The sequence below is a fragment of the Puma concolor genome, chromosome D2 (genome assembly GCF_028749965.1).
Source record: "Puma concolor isolate L17-30 chromosome D2, mPumCon1.1.hap2, whole genome shotgun sequence".
In the NCBI taxonomy this organism is placed as follows: domain Eukaryota; kingdom Metazoa; phylum Chordata; class Mammalia; order Carnivora; family Felidae; genus Puma; species Puma concolor.
Genome location: NC_141677.1, coordinates 82300589 through 82317721, shown reverse-complemented (window position 1 = coordinate 82317721; position 17133 = coordinate 82300589). Strand labels below are relative to the sequence as shown.

The 17133-nt window shown below is 49.4% G+C and overlaps 2 protein-coding genes across 6 annotated transcripts in view; one reads left to right on the top strand and one right to left on the bottom strand.

Moving 5' to 3' along the window:
* Window positions 1-3063, top strand: part of DHX32 (DEAH-box helicase 32 (putative)) — a 53249-nt gene extending 50186 nt beyond the window's left edge. For all 4 annotated transcript variants that reach the window (XM_086681138.1, XM_086681135.1, XM_086681136.1 and 1 more), the window contains 2 exons: window positions 1452-1633; window positions 2709-3063. In XM_086681138.1, the coding sequence (XP_086537264.1) occupies window positions 1452-1633; window positions 2709-2880 (354 nt within the window). In that variant the 3' untranslated portion in view covers window positions 2881-3063. The remainder of the gene's footprint in view (window positions 1-1451; window positions 1634-2708) is intronic.
* On the bottom strand, window positions 174-17074 carry BCCIP (BRCA2 and CDKN1A interacting protein). Of its 2 annotated transcripts, none has more exons than XM_086681139.1 (7): window positions 16874-17074; window positions 12139-12213; window positions 11160-11240; window positions 7033-7122; window positions 6206-6393; window positions 4726-4900; window positions 174-3488 (listed from the first exon to the last, which is right to left on the bottom strand). In XM_086681139.1, the coding sequence occupies exons 1-7, from the start codon at window positions 17039-17041 to the stop codon at window positions 3321-3323; spliced, it is 945 nt and encodes a 314-aa protein (XP_086537265.1). In that variant the 5' UTR covers window positions 17042-17074; the 3' UTR covers window positions 174-3320. The 2 variants fall into 2 exon arrangements, with proteins under 2 accessions (XP_086537265.1, XP_025773799.1); XM_025918014.2 differs by having other exon boundaries at window positions 174-3491; window positions 16874-17073.
* Between the last annotated feature and the right edge of the window lie 59 nt (window positions 17075-17133).

The window sequence follows — 17133 nt, the reverse complement described above, 5'->3', positions numbered from 1 at the left end:
AGTCTGTTGAGTTCGAGCCCCACGTCGGGCTCTGTGCTGACAGCTCAGAACCTGGAGCCTGCTTCAGATTCTGTGTCTCCCTCTCTCTCTGACCCTCCCCCATTCATGCTGTGTCTTGGTCTCACAAATAATAAACATTAAAAAAAAAAAGTAAAATAAAACCTAGAAGCCTCTAGGTTACTAAAGATTTAATATTTAAATATACATTTCCTCGAGGGAACGGAAGGACCAAGACAGAATATGTTCACTTGGTCCAAAAGGACAAAAGGTCTTTCTTCATTACAGAGGGGAAGTTATTAAAACACTTTTTGGCTGATGTCCCTCACTTCACCGGTTTGCAAATTATTTCATATTTTCTTTTTGACGTTTATTCATTTTTTGACAGAGCGTGAGCGGGGGAGGGGCAGAGAGCGAGGGAGACACAGAATGGGAAGCAGGCTCCAGGCACAGAGCTGTTAGCACAGAGCCCGACGCGGGGCTTGAACTCACAAACCGTGAGATCGTGACCTGAGCCCAAGTCAGACCCTTCACCGACTGAGCCACCAGGCGCCCCACAAATTAGTTCATATTTAACGGGTGATACTAATACCCAACAAAGAAATAAAGATAACATCTCATTTCTTCCTTTTCCAAAGTGAAGGCTGACGAATGTAGCTCCCCTAAATTACAGCACGTTACAGGTGTAAGCATGCTCTTCCCATCATAGTAAGAGAAACATTGGGGTATTTCCACTCAAACTCTAGTCTTCATAAAGAAAAAAAACACAGCACTTCAACGTGGATTTCCTCACCTGTGTGGGAAAAGGCCCTACATCAGCGTTACTGTGTCAGATGAGCTAGAACATCCGGCACAAAACACCTGACGTTTGAGTACATTGCCCGTCACGTGGCAAGGTTACTCCTTGACCCAAACATTTAACATTTGTAGCACTGCTGTCTTTCACCTGCTGCCCTGCCCATACTAAAGTTAGTATCGTCACTGTCTGAAAGTTTTGGGCAAAACACAGTTTTGGCTTATTTTTTAGATCTGAAAATAGGAAACTTGGGTGGCAGATTTGTAGTTTTCACTGTTTTATATGAAAGACTTTGGAATTTTTTTACATAAAGTTTTTTTAAGTTTATTTTGAAGGGGACAGAGAGTGAGTGGAGGAGGGGCAGAGAGGGAGAGAAGAGGAAGGCGGGGAGACAGAGAGAGAGAGAGAGAGAGAGAGAGAGAGAGAGAGAATGAATGAATGAATCCCAATTAGGCTCCATGCTGTCAGCACAGAGTCCAATGTGGGACTCGAACTCATGAACCCTGAGACCATGACCTGAAACCAAGAGTCGGATGCTCAACCGACCGAGTCACCCAGGCGCCCCAAAATAGTCAGGAATCTTTAAAAGAAAACATTGTCTGTCTGTCAATCTCCATATTAACACAAAGTCTTTGTTCTTAAAACCTTTGCCTTGTAGATTGCTCGGGACGTGGACGGATCGGGTAACTACCTGATGCTGACCCACAAGCAGGTTGCCCAGCTGCACCCCCGGTCCGGTTACTCCATCACCAAGAAGATGCCAGAGTGGGTTCTCTTCCACAAGTTCAGCATAGCAGAGAACAACTACATCAGGATTACCTCAGAAATTTCTCCTGAACTGTAAGTTTAATGGACAAAAAAGGGGTTCTTTTGAACTCCTACTTGAGTAAATGACAAATATAGTTTTTATTACATTTTCAGGTAGAAGTTTATGCTGGCACCAATCTGCATTTCCATGGAGAGTACTTACTAATGGCAGGTCTCTGTGGATGATTATCTAAACGTTCCTGCCTTTGAGAACACAGCATAAACTATGCAGCGCAGAGGGGCGCCTGGCTGGCTCCATGGTGGAGTATGCAGCTCTTGATCTTGGGGTCATGAGTTTAAGCCCCAGGTTAGGTGTGGAGATTACTTTAAAAAAAAAATTTTTAAAAAGAACACAGTGTAGAGGTACAAAACAAAGTATAAAGTATCTTAAGAGGAACAAAAAGCTGCAGAGAAGTAGTGTTTGCAGGCGGAAACCTGAGGAGGAACGGCTTAGCCACCGCTCGGAACGGATGTGCCGAGACTGGAGCTGGTGGGGAAGGAAGGGGTGAAAGGGGGAGGTGGAAGACGGGCAGGCACCCAGAGGTGGAGGGCTTCCGGGCCACACGAGAGTTTGGAATTTATCCTAAGTGCAGTAGGAACCGACTAGAGAGTTTTAAGCAGGAGTGCATCCTCTCCCGGGTGCTACCGCAGATGCTGGGTCCACCTGAACGTACACTTGGACCCGGACAGAGTGACGTGCGAGGCAGGAACCCAAAGTAGCCAGTGGCTGGGTGCGGAGTGGCATCAGTTAATAAGAGGAAGAGGCAAAGATACTCCCTCTCTTACTCGCCCGGAGTGCTCCCCAAACACCCGATGTGACGTGTTGCGATGATGGGCCTTAGGGCGAGTACGGGTTCCCCTGGTGGTTAGCGGTGGGCGTCTTCCACTGTGTGGCATAACCCTAGAGAAGAGATTCTAGAAATGCAGCTGGACTGGTTCCCTGCATACCACAGGAAGTATCTACTCTCCAAAAGCAGACTGAGACTGAGGAGTTCAAATTAAATAGCAGTTCCACAAGTAGATTCTCCGGGGGTGGGAAGGACCCACTCGTAACGTTTGGTATCTCTCACCAAAGAAGAAAGGAGTCTCATTTCTCTGTTTTCCACAGATTTATGCAACTGGCACCACAATACTATTTCAGTAACCTGCCTCCCAGTGAGAGTAAGGATATTCTACACCAGGTGATGGATCACCTATCACCCATGTCAACAATGAAGAAGGAACAGAACATGTGTGAGAAGTGCCCGGAAACCGCAGAGCAAAGGTGCGCCTTGCAGTGACTCGTCTGCACCTTCCCCTTAGAGCGTGCCGTGTAGCCGGTACCCCAGCCGGGCCGCACGGCTGATCCACTGGAGCAAGGTGAGGACCTTCAACTTGAATACGGACATCATACCCCACACAAGAGAGTCTCAAAAAGAGTTACACTTTGTACATTATTTAAAAATAAAAAATGGAAGTTTTTATTGAGTTCTTTAAATTACTACTCCACATTTTCCTTCTTACTGGAAAAGCTCTTCATCAACCGTTCGTAATTCGACCAAATTTTTTTTTTTTAAAAAGGCTATTTTGTAAATGTGTCACAGACACAGGTGACAGAACCCTACTTTTTTGTAGAGGAACTTAATCTGAATAAAGTGATGAGTTTTTCAGTAAATCTGAGCTGTTTTCTGGTAATTTTACAAAAACGAAAACCAGCCCCCTGCTGCCCATGGGAAACGGGTCAGAGAGAGAGATGCTCTTTCAGTTTACCCATGATTTCGTCCATCTTGTCGCCTGGAATCAACATCACAGTTCGCAAGGGCTTCATCGGGACGTCGTCAAAGGACCACCTGCCTCCCAGACAGGTGTCGCTCTCTTCCTGCACCGAGTAGTTGAACTTCAAGATTGCCTTCTAAAGCAAATATATTAAGTTAAAAATTCAGCCAACCTAAAGGCAAAACTCATTTACGTGGCAGCCAGGAATAGTATTTGGTACATGTTTAAGAATGACGGCGAACGGAAGCAGAACACAGAAATAGCTCAGACGGGGCAGTCAGGCGGAAGTTACAAAATGCTTACCAAATTCCTAACTCACAGGAGGAGCGAGGAGAGTGGTGCCCCATCGCGATGAGGGGAACGGCAGCTAAGTGAGAGTACTGCCACCATCATTTATCAGTATTTAGAATTCTGCTCGTATTCATGATCTCATTTGATTCTCAAAATAATCTTGCAACAGCAAAGCGAAAGAAAGACTCCTGACATCTGACAATTAATGAGCATGGTCTTCAGACACTGGTCTTTCCTCACTGTCCTGGCTGCTCCCTTGGCATAAAGCTGTCGTGTGACGACAGGGAAGTCTGCGTAACCAGGCCATCTTAAACCAACCATACATACATACTTCCCTGAAATAATCTATCTAAGGTGCTGCTTAGGCCTAAACATTTTCACTATTTATTCCTGAAAAACCAGGGCAGTGCTGAATCTGGTAGTGTTTTAGTATTTAGTGGGTGTCTTTTTAATAGCGACAGATATCCTCTAATCCAGGAAAGTAAGTTACCCCTCAGATTCAACATTGAGACGAGGTCAGGGTGAGAAAGCATGTTCTCTGGTGTCTGGTGCTCCATCGTAGCACAATATACCTTTACAGGAAGAAAGTGCCAGAAAGCCCAAAAGCGGGAGGACATCCAGGACTGAGGGCAGGGAGAAGCGTGTGAGCCATCGTGGGGGACAATGGGCCTGCCCTAGCTTCCACATCCACCAGCTGCGTGACTCAGATAATGGCTCCCATCTCCCTCGGACTGCACGTCCCCATCTGTAAACCAGGACTGACGTCTACCTCACGGAGTGGTTCTAGAACTAAACATCTTCTAGTCAGCATATTGTAAGTGCCCGACCACCACTGAGCGTTCATAGCTTTTTTCCTCCCCAGGCTCGTCACCAACGGGGCCAGGGGGAGCTGGCGACTTAACCTGTTGAGAACCTACTAGGCATAGGCCCTGTGTTAGCTGCCAGCTGCTGCCAGTATGGAGGAAGAGTGGCCATACTCAAAGGACTTTGACGTAAATGGGAGAGCAACAAATCCTGCTGATTGCCAAGAAGATCCTTACTGACATCTAAACGAATAGGTGAAAACAGGCCAGTCTTACCTCATAGAAAAATTCTTCCTCTGCATTTGCAAACATTAACTCATCTTTCTCTTGGCTGCTCCATTTCTTTTTGGGATTGTTTTTTCCAGCTTCCACAAACGTCTTGCTGATCAGAAGGTAGAAGGAACACTCTCCACACGGCTTGTTCGTTCTGTGTGCCTCTGCCAGTTCTTTCCTAAAAGGTGTAACACAGAGGTCTGCCTGCCGAGTCAGGTGAAATCCATGAAATCCACGAACCAGAGCACAGAGAAAACCAGTGAGGCCTCTTCGGTGGGTTCTGTCGTGTCTGACACGGGCTTAATGAACCGACGTTAGGTCTGGACACTTCTAAAGCACCGAGTGTTATTTCTGTAGTCCACTGCACTTTCCATTAATTACAGCAGTGTTTTATAGTAAGTAGTCTGATGAGTCAGATGATGCTGAGTTGTGGATACGCGGTAAATAACGAGTCTCAGATTCACTCGACATCAACATGTAAGAAGGTGCATTTTTAGGGACAGATATTTAACAAAAAGCCACAAAGGCACAGAGCCATAACCAAAGCCCTCGGAGCAGGTGACTACTAGGCTCCCGGCACTAGAGTCTGGAACTCACTCCTGACCTGCTGCACAAAGGGCACGGTAGGACACAGGTGCCCTAAATTCTAGAGTAGTCTGTGGAGTGGCAATGCAGCCTAAATCTTTTTTCCTTCTGGAAACTACACAATGTCCCTCTGCATCTGGCTGAACAAAGATGGAAAGCCTCTGGCTTTCCTTAACAGAGGATCAGGAGGGAGATCACCCTCCAATGAAACCAAACAAACACAAGCTCCAGAGGATCAGAAAAAAGGCGAAGCGCAACAAAGGACACGCGGCAGAAGCCCGTCACACGGCAACTGGGGGTCCTCGTGGCCGGCAGTTCCCTTCCCACCAAGCACTGCCGGGAGCGCGCGAGCGCCGTGGCCCCAGAGCAGGGGCGTCTGCGCAGCACGGGGGCCGGTCTGTATTTCCGCCCCGCTCTACCTCAAGGTCCAGTCAATCCCGAGCCTGAGCCCTGCTTACAGTTAAAATGGTGGAAACCTAACCCCCCCCCCCCCCCCGTAATATAAAAACACGACAGCAACAACCAACAAACCCTGAGAAGCCAGACACACGGTGTCGGGACCGCTTCCTTAGTTACAAAACGTCCCTGTGGAATCTAGGAATTGTACCCAGTTTTCGTCACTGGCATATCGCTTGGCACCTCACCCGTGCTACAGAAATCTGGGAAGAGGGGGGAAACCTTAGTCCAACGGGTAAGAAGGCCACATGAGCTGCTCCTGTACCCCTGTCAATCTCGTAAGGCCGTTCAGACTACGGCCACAAGTAATCAAGGGCTGGTGGGACACGGCCTCCCCTCTGGCTGTTCCAGCTGCCCCCCGCCCCACACACACACGGTTGGCATCACTCTGCCGAACCCACTGGGGAAAAACCGTGCGGAGGCGCGCGGCCCGGTCTCTTACCGGAGCTGCTGGTGCATGGGCAGCGCGATCTGAGGAGGAACGTTAATGAACCTCTCGCTGAGGAGAAAGCCCACGGGCTTGGAGGCGTCGTTGAAAAGCGCGTCCAGCTGTTCAACTGAGCTCTTCCCACAGCTCTTCTCACAGGAGCTCAGGATCAACTCTTTAATTTGTTCAGCACACCGCGTACCCTGCAAAGCAAAGACAAGGCGAGGTGACAGTGAGAGCTGTGACTTCTGTCTCACGGCAAAGGCGGTTTCCCGCCACGTCCTCGGTTTCCCACACTTCCTCAGTGCTGACTGCGGAAGCATCGCCACCCAGGTTGCGTACCGGCCGTGAGCAGCGGTGAGAGAGGGGCACACGGACACGCACACACTGGCATGGCAACTCCAATCCATCTAAAACCTGAAGGTGAAGTGTAACCTGCACCTGATTCCGTAAACAGCCGGTTTTCCCTCTTTGGCCAGAACTCCCGTCAACAAAGAGATGGATGGAAACCCAAGCGAAGGTGAGGAAGCGCCCTCCGCAGCAGGAAGCAACGAAGCCTCACAGTCAAAGCAAGGGCCGCAGGGACAGCAGCACCATCGGCTCCCGTGTCAATACCGACACCAGGCCACCAGTGCCCGATGGTTCTCTACGCCACAGGGACTCAAGGCCCCGAACGGCATAGATTACTCGTAACACAGACACTTTCGTATTAAAAAAAGATTACAGTGAGATTTCACAAGGGCACATACCCTTATAGCATCGCTATCTGATATAAAAAACTATCATCGTGTGTTAAATACAAGCGATTTCGGTCTAATGAACAGTCATCCAGTGAAACTAACCTTTCTTTCCGTTAAATTTAAAAGACTTATGAATCCAAAAATCTCATCTTCGTCCACATCATCATCACTGTCTTCTGAAACATCCGTTTGCTGTTTGAAAAAGCAATGAGAGTTGTATGTTTGGGAAGAAGCAGAATACGAAGTCCTCTTTTGGTTTTCACAAACTTTCCTCGGCTGTCGTCACCGTAGGGAAGCATCGCACACTAAGCACCGTGTGGCCGTGGCCCTACCAGCTCACCTCCCTCGATTCTGTTCTCCTGTTTTACACCATGGATGATCCCTTCCTGCTCCAGGTTTCCTCATGCTAGATACGGTGGCTCAGTAGGTTAAACGTCTGACTTTTGACTTCAGCTCAGGGCACGGTCTCACGGTTCGTGAGATCAAGCCCCGCATCAGGCTCTGGGCTGACGGCACAGAGGCCTGCTTGGGATTCTCTCTCTCTCTCCCCCTCTCTCTCTCCCCCTTCCCCATCCCCCCCCAAAATAAACGTTAAAAAAAAAGAAAAAAAAAAAACCCCAGAACAATTAAAGCCTCTTGAAAGAAGCCACTCTGTCTTCCAAGCAATCCGGCTGCAGCCAGCCCTAGCGACACTGGCTCACCTACAGCCACACTCCGGAGCCCCGGTGAAGGAGGACAAGGCCCGAGTGCCACTTACACCTACCACGCGCGCGGGAGAGGAAGGGCCAGAGGGGAAATGAATTAAGAACCGAGAACTAAGAATGAAATGCCGGCCTCTACCCTGCACTTCCGGTTCGATGACGGCCCTTCCCCTGCCGGCCTCAGCGCGCCCTCCACACGGACCGCCTCACGCTGCTTGTTTGCTTGTTCAAGCTGCGAACTCTCCGCGCATCCCCAGTACCGAGCGCGGGGTCCGGCACGGACTGAGTCCTTGGGGACCATGTGCTGAACAAAATGAGGAGGAGGCTGCTGCTCTCCCCCGGAAGGACAGCAGGGACCCACAGCTGCCCGCTGTCTTGGAAACCGTCCCATGGGAAGGGGCTTACAGGGCTCTGCCACCCGCTTCAGCACGACCGGTTCACGGAGGGGAGGCCGAGGGAGCAGATGCACCGCCCGTGGCAGGGTGCCGCCGGGCGAGAGTGGAGAACAGCAGGACCTGCCTCTGTGGGCACCGGAAGTCACACCTCAGTGACTGAAAGGGGCCCGGCCACGCTGAGCGGGGCGGAGGAGACGGGCAAAGGGGCCACCAGGCTTTAAGGCCCGCACGTCTGCGGGCCCGGGCTGTAAACGACCACCGGTTTCTTCCTGCGGGAACAAGGAAGGGGGCGGTGGCTCAGGTAAGGCCTCAAAGGCCTAGGAAATAAAACTATATGCCAAGGTGAGAGATGTTTCAGGTAATCACGTGGATACACTAATGGAGACTGAGAAGGTAACTCAGGGCACTAACAGCCCGTGAGAGGACCGGCCATGTCTGGTCAGGAAGGAGAGAGGGAAAGAAAGAAAAGAGTATGTATGCCAGCCTTGGTCCCTTAAGATCAACCCGAGACCGCTTTTCAAGGTCTCCCAGCTACCGTGGCAAAACACGCAGTACCGACCGATGGAACGCCAGGGGACGAAAAAGGAACCTTCAGTGTCAAATCCTAAGAAATCCCCAAAACGGAGGCACCTGGCTGGCACAGTTGGAGGAGAATGCAACTCTTGATCTCGGGGTCATGAGTTCAAGCCCCAGATTGAGCACAAAAATTACTTAAAAAAAAAAAAAAAAAAAAAAAAAAAACAACCCCCAAATGGTCACTGGGCTCATAAGCAGTCAGCATTCCCTGGAGCACACGCTAAGTGTTCCTCCTTGACAGGCCGTCAACCATCAACGTCACATGGGGGTGCCTCTCGTGGGGCTGGAGTCCCAATCCCATTCGGTCTCCTCCACATGCCCCCCCCATCAAGAGCCCCCCATCTGCTTGGCCCACTCACAGTCCCCCCCGCATGCCTCCCTTCACCCCTGAAAGCCTCCTGGCTCAAAACAATTCTTAGCACCTATGTCCTGAGCAACTCCACCACAAGTGGAGCCTCTCTACACAAACCACGAGTGCAGTTCATGGCCCTCCCCCGCCACCGCCCTTTTCCCTCCACAGCCTAACAGACGGACCGTCTTTTCTAGAAAAGTCTAAATCACGTCCCCAGTCCCAGAGGCTCCAGTGAAAGTTCTGGGCAGTCCTCTCCTCAGGACACAAACCTCTGTCCCTGGGCCACCTCAAGTATCTCCGCGGAAGCCATGGGGCTATTTGTGAAATCATCCAAGGGAGGGCTGAATCCCGTCACTCACAGTAAGCGGTGTCAAGGATAAAAGCGACTGCTTGTTGGAAGGTCACAGGACAGGGTCAGAAGGTAGAGGAGGGTCAGTAACGTATCCCCCAGACGGAAAAGGCACACGAGACGGAAAACCGAAGCAAGCCACTCCATACCACTTACAGAGTCTTGCTCTGGGTAACTTCCTGTCTGAGGGATCAGGTGAACAAACAATCTCACGCTGTGAAGCTATTCTCCACAAAGCCCAGACCTTACCCTACAGCTTGTCCAGCGCCCGGGGCACAGAGGGGAGGTCACACGGTGGTCACCTAAAGCGGGGCCTTCCGTGCGCCCCTTGATGGAAGATCAGAAGGCCTCACGCACTCCGGCCAGGGGGCACGTTAACCTCCACGGGGCCTAGACCGCGCAGTCCCAAAGGTCATTGTGCAGGCGCAAACAAGGCGGAGGACCAAAGACAGAGGCAGCGTTGTCAGCACGCCTACAGACCCCCCTCGGCTGGAGGACACGTGGGTGGGGAGTCTCCTTTCCCACTGCTCTAAGAAAAGGAAGTTACTGGAGGTGCTGTTCCTTTCACTTCCTTTACGTTCAGTGCCGTGAGGGTTAGTGATGGAGATGCCGGCAATCCTACCCGACAGTTCCAGAACGTCAGTGGAGCACTGATGGCAAAGGCCAGACCGGGGTGCTTGGGAGGAGAGGAAGTAGAGGCTGTGGGTGCCAACTTTCTCGAGAGCCTTGGCTTTGAAAACAAAGGGAGATGTCGAAAGGTGAGGTGGTTAGGGGTACATCAGACTCAGGTGGCCGCTTTTTCACCATAAATAACCTAGACGGGAAAGAGTCGGCAACCGTGACGTTCCAGCACTTGCCACACGCCACTGCTCCTTTCTCACCACCGTCCGAAGGAGGGACCGGCACCATCCTCATTTTCAGAGATGGAAATGGAAACAGGCTAAGGTCACTGTAGCGATTATGTTTCTCACCAACGGCCACATCTCCACTCCCATAGGGCCCGCCCTGGAGAGGAAGGGAGGCCCCTAGCCCACAGTCCCAGCCGGGCTCCCAGTGGACAGCCGGCACCCGCGAGTCGTGTGAGGGGGCCATTCTGAAAGGGAACCCTCCAGCCCCCCTGACCCTCTTGGGCTAGTGCGACACGGAGCAGGTGTGTGCTGTCCTCACTGAACGCTGTCCAAACGGGCTACACAGACGACCTACTATTCTAAGACACTAAACTGCAGACACTTCACTTAGGCAGCTACAGGTAACCGAAGGCACCGCCAGGGGCTGGACGCACAGGCGGGATTCACCCTCCTGCCAAATGCTCCCTCCCAGGGCACCCCCACCCCCACCGGAGGCGCCTCCTCAGGCTCTGCCAGTTGCTCCGGAGTAACGGTGGCATCAGCAGGGTCTGCCTGCGCCCTCCCGGGCAAGCGCCCATCTGCTGAGAGGGGCCAAGTCTCAGGCTCACACCTCATGTGCGTGTGTCACAGGCAAACCTAACATGACATGTGCACTCCCAAGCTCACGTTCCCTCCCGACCTCCTCCTCCTCCATGTTTGCAATCTCAGTCACTCGAGCCGGACACTTGGGAGCCACCCTCAACTCCTTTCCCGCCACTCACGAAACCCCATCACATCTCATCTCCCAAACACCCTCCGAATCACCCCCTTCTCTCACCATCCGTTGCCACTCCTGGGTACCTGCATTCAATAATCTTGGAAATTACTAGAATGGCTTCTCACCAGTCTCTCTTCCTGAAGTTACACCTCTTTCCAGTTTGAGCCCCTGGCCTGCCAACTAAACACCAGGAGGATCTTAACAGGCCAAAGAACTAATTTGATAAGAACAAACATAACTGTCCTGCTTACCTTAATCACACTCCCGATGTGGTTTTGTTGAATTAAGAGATCAGTTAGTTCTGCAATGTTCACAGGAGCCTTCAGGAAAAGCTAAAAGGAGAAAAATACTTACTTTAAATGAAAATCAAAGCAAAAATTTTAATAAAACTTCTAATATCCACATTCAAATAATGCAATATCCACGATGTGACCACAAAGACAACCCAGGAGGAAAGGAAAAGCCCAGGAGAATCCAAGCTAAAAGCACTGAAATGTAAGAGGCAGTGGTAATACAGGAGGTGTGGGAGAGAAGAAGACAAAAGAGGGGAAAAGAGAGAGGAGAAGGAGGACATAAGGCCAAAGAATGTGACTAGGACACTGGAGCCACCTTAAACGGGGTAAGGGAGACTAGAAGCAGAAGCAAAGCATGGATTTTGTAGCACCAGCTGGTGCACTCGGGACAGACTCTTCGGCAAGAATTCTTCTTCTGCCCCGGGGAGCCTGGGTGGGTCAGCTGGTTAAGCGTCCTGCTTCAGCTCAGGTCATGATCTCGAGGTTCAGGAGTTTTAGTCTCGCATCAGGCTCTCTGCTGTCAGCATGGAGCCTGCTAGGATTCCCTCCCTCCCTCCCTCCCTCTCGGCCCCTCCCCTGCTCTAGTCTCTTAGTCTCTCTCAAAAATAAACAAACCTAAAAAACAAAACAAAACAAAACTTCTACCCCACCAAGTTTGGATGTGAATTAGAGAAAAACAGAAGAGTTGTTCAAGTAATTAGCACATGAAAAGGAAAAGATTTTATGACAACAGATACTTATTAACATATTAATGAGGCAAAAAAACAGAGTATGTTAGCCTTGGTAAAGAAGGGAAACCATTCTTCCTCCTCTGCAGGGTCCAGAGGATAGGAAGGGAATTCTAAAATAAAGGATGGAATTTGACCTCGTTGGCGTTGCTTGAATGGCCTGGATTTTCTCAGAAGAGCAAAGTTCTGTGTAGAGTCAGAGACCATACCTGCTGCAGTAACTTCTTAATTCCGTCATAATCATTATCTGAGATGGAATACGCTTCAAATTCAACGTTCACTTCCTGTAAATAACACACAAAATAGGTCATCACACATAACTTCCTAAGATAATTCAGGCATTATTTTCAACTTGGCAGATTTTTCTTCTCCTGCTCCCTCCATTCTTTTGGGCTCTATGTCTATCTACAGAACATGCCAGAAAAAGGACGCAAAGAAAGTGTTATCACTGCCTGAGCTTTAAGGAGGCAAGAAAAGTGCCAAGACAGCCATCTGCACAGGTTACAAAGCACCTTCACACTATCTCCTCATTTGACACAAAAGCCTGAGAAACAAAAAACTGAGTGATCTAGTTTCAAAGTAGAGCAAGTCGGCCCCACAGAAAACCACCACAGCAGCCGCAAAGGAGAAATTATGTACCTGACTGCAAGGGCGAACGAAGAGCACAATCACTTCAAAAGTCCCTGGCAGGACCTACAGTTTGGTTCAGCCCACGGCTCCGAGGCTACGCTTCATTTCCTTGGCAGGTACTGACCGAGTGCCACACGTACCAAGCACCGTGCCAGGCACTCATGATGGAGAGGTAAGCAAAGCAGGCAGGAATGGTCCCGCACTCGTGGACGGTACGGTTTAGGGGGGAATACAGACTTGAAGAAAACATTAATGCAAATAAATGTGAGGTTGCAGCTGTACATGCTATAAAACACAGGTGCATGGTGCCATAACAGCTTGGAAAACGGGTAACAAAGTCTTCCCTTAGAGAAGGGACACTCGACCGACTTCGGCTCAGGTCACAATCTCACGGTTCGTGGGTTCGAGCCCCGCGTCGGGCTCTGTGCGGACAGCTCAGAGCCTGGAGGCTGTTTCGGATTCTGTGTCTCCCTCACTCTCTGCCCTTCCCCTACTCACACTCTGTCTCTCTCTGTCTCAAAAATACATAAACATTAAAAAAAAAAATTAAAAAAAAAAAGAAGGGATGCTTGAGCTGGGGGTGAGGATAAGAGTTCCTGGCACCAAGAACCGCACACGCCAAGGCCCCAAGGCAGGAGGAAATCAGTGAGTGAGTGAGTGCAAGAGACTAAAGGAAGCTGTGTGTGGCTGGGCTCCTTGATCCTCTGCAAAACAATGACAACATCAGGCCTGGTTTTTAGTGAGAAGGCTTAGACTTAAAACTGCCACAAGGTCAGTCCTGTGTCTTACCTTGCCTGCTAAGTGACACACTTATTTGGGGGCTCTGATGAAATAGTGTTTTCCCACATACTTCCAAGTTTAGCAGGTTCTGGAATTTGGGTCTTAGCCGGAGAAGGCCGCGGAGGAAAGTCACACGTGCTTTTGCCTAGTCACCCTGCCTGTGCGTATATTTAAGCATTCCCTTGGCTGTTCAAATTTGCCAAGGGCTGGATATCAAGGTCAGTTTATAAACGTCAAATCCTGACCCTTGGAGGTAGGTTCGGCCAGATGTGAGCGGCAAAACCCGGAGGGAAGGAGGGTGTTCCAAACAAAACCACGAAACAATTCATCACTAGTCAGGTATTCCTTATAAAGGAATACTTCTCTAAACAATACCCTTCCGGTGTTGTTTTCTATTTTCTTGTCTGGACAGAAGCCTCAGACATCTGTCCCAGGCTATTACTGGCCGCCCCACTGCTACAGATACCCAATGGATTATGTGCCCAGCACCACTTTCCCTGGGAACGGCCTCCCCAACCGCCAGGTTTCAGGGCAAATGGCCATCTTTGTAAAACAGAGCCCTGCCACTCACTCCCAAGTGACAGGATTTAGAATTAAGACGAAATATGACAAATCTCAGAAGCTGTTGATTTTCTATTCTCTGCTATATGGAGTAGGAACAGAAAAAGAACCAAATATCTTGAATGCAACAAAGAGCAGTAAAGCAAAGACAAACGTGAAAGACTTTTCGTGTTCTCCACGGCATCCCAGGCTCCCCAGCTGGTTCCAGAAGCCCAGCTACTTCCTGCCCTTGGAGGTCTACGATGCCCTTGCACCCTTACCACAAACTCCCCTTTCTGCTGAAGCTATCCTCTGAGGGTCTCGAATAAGCATGAACAAGAGCCCCAACCACACGGCCGGGAGCACTGAACGTGCCTAGTGCTCTTCTTCTCATCTTTTCAGGACCCCCACCCGTTTCCTGAAGTTCGCATACCCACTTTCTATCTCTGCCAGCTGCCTCAAAGCCAATCACTCTGCTTTTTAAATCGGGCTTATTGCCCACGAGTGTGCGCACGTGCACACACACACACACACAAACACTTCCTTCCTTCTAAACAGATCTAAGGCAGATTTTGAATTTCCAAAATAATTCCCATGGATTTCTTCATCACAGTAATGAGCTGTGGATAGTGAACATCTCAGAAACTAAAAGCCCCCCCCCCCTTCAAATAAAGGACTCTATCCACTAAGTGTGCGGAACTGCCCTGAAAGCCTTACAATTTCTTCAGTCAAAAAAGTGATACAGATCATTGGTAAACACTACAAAGACCACAGAGATTAGGGCTTGAACTCTTATTACCCACCCCCCAACTCCTACTCTTGAGAGGTTACTACCAATAGTAAGTTAATCTTTCAGGAAGTTTTCAACACATCACCAAATTTATTTCCTGTTTCTTCTTTCCCCTACATAGACTGCACTACACGTGCGGTCTTAAACTTTCTGAGTGTCCTCAGTCTTAAATGGTGACAATTCCCAACTTCAGAGTTGACATAAACGTTAAATGAGTTAATACAACATATACAGATCCTGGAACAGCATGTATTATCATTATTATCAGAAGATAAATTCTTACAAGTAGAATTACTGAATCAGGGAATACATACAATTTTAAACTTTGATAGATACCGTCAAATTGTCCTCCAAAGACACTGCAACAAATTATACTCCAATGGTATATGTAAAATGCCTATTTTCTTATACTACTATGTCAATGACGATTACCACATTGATGATTTTAACCACCAGAGTGCAACAGATTATCCACGTTAATGCAAGAAGCACGGATTTCTACAACCCAAAGTTAGCAAAATAGCCAATTAAAGCTCTAAGTGAAAAAAGGTGAGACCACATTCAAGGCAAGGGGCCAAAGAGCTAATTCGTAAGAGAAAGCTCTGTTCACTCAAGATTTATCATATACCCGGGGCGCCTGGGTGGCTCAGTCGGTTGGGCGGCCGACTTCGGCTCAGGTCGTGATCTCACGGTCCATGAGTTCGAGCCCCGTGTCGGGCTCTGTGCTGACAGCTCGGAGCCTGGAGCCTGTTTCAGATTCTGTGTCTCCCTCTCTCTGACCCTCCCCTGTTCATGCTCTGTCTCAAAAATAAACAAACGTTAAAAAAAAAAAAAGATTTATCATATACCCACGCCAGTCTCAGCCCTAACCCTGAATCCACCCTTCTGACTCATGTTTACCTCTGACTTGATTTCCCATCACTCTTGATTATTCTGTTGTGGCCACTCAAGCTGCCTTTCTGATTTTCTTATTCATGAAATGGAAAGTCACTGGAATATTCTGAACAAGGAAGAGGGAATAGACCTACATTTTAAAAAGATCTCCCTGGGTGTGCCTGGCTGGCTCAATTGGAAAAGCGTGTGACTCTTGATCTCAGGGTGGTAAGTTTGAGCCCCGTGGCCTTAGAGATTACTTAAAAAAAAAAAAAAAAAAGATAAACTTCAAAATATGGTACTTAGCATTCCCAGTATTTTGTAAAAAAAAATAAATAAAAGATCTCTCCTGCTTCAGGTGTAGAGACGGTTCAGGAACAAGAATGGAAAAAAGCTACTGAAGGAGTCCAGGCAGGCGGTGATGAAGTGTGCACTAAGACGCTGGAGAATCAATGATGAAAAGCGTCTGGATACAAAGATAAAGCTAACAGGATCTACTGATAGACTGGACGCAGGATGACAAAAGGGAGGAATTAAACTACTGGGTTTGAGCAACTGGCGAATATGGGGGCCATTTATAGAAAGAGGGCAAAGGTTAGAAGCTGGAGCATGAAATGCAAATTCTGCTTTGGGCGTTACTAAGTTTTAGGTACCCATCGGGCATTCAGTGCTCTTAAGGATCATTCAATCCTAACTACTCATTCAACAGATATTAAGTACCTATAATGTCCAGCAGCACGGTAGGAGCTATTCTGAAACACAGGAACCCAGTTCTAGGAGAACCCATCACCCGGACTTGGTGAACGGGACAAGGTCAGGCGCCCCGGGGGCAGAAACACTGTTTAGGGGAGATCTAAACAAGGATGGAAAACACTGCAGGATGAAGACCAGCCTCTGATACGGGTCTTGGTAGAACGGACAGAAGGCCTTCAAGGAAAGAAGGCCGCTGTGAGTGAGCCACGGAACAAGAGCCGGCCGGAGTGACCGCGGGGTGGGCAGAGAAAAAAACTGCAGGCCCTTGTTGGTCTACTGCGGGTTTGGGGCTTTAGCTTTGGAACTAAATTTTAAAAAGCCACTGAGAAGTGTCGCGGCGGGTTTTCTCCGAGAGGTGGGGGCGGGGGGGGGCGACCCGGCGGAGTGGGACTTCTGAAAATAACTTCCGTGTCTGCCATGTGCAAAAAGACTTAGTTTATCATCTCCAGTTTCTGCTTAGAGACCCTCAGGTACTGGAGGTCGCTACTCCGAGCAGCTCACAGTCACAAACAAGGCTTTGGCGGCCAGAAAGTTTGAACCCAGCCGTAAACCAAGCTGGGGTCGACTGTGGTTCTCACCTCGTCGACGCTCTCGTCGTCTTCATCCTCTTCTTCGTCACTGTCTTCATCGTCTTCGTCCTCGTCCTCCACTTCATCTTCCTCTTCTTCCTCGTTTCGCGGGACCGGAACACCTGGAACCCGCGGAGCCCCACTACCCAAGGCACGCCGCTTGGCCCTGGACGCCATGATACCAGCCTCACTGCGCCTGCGCAACTCCCTCCAACCCGCCCTACCGGACCCACCCATGCAAGTCGAGGGGGTGAGAGACCACGAAGAAC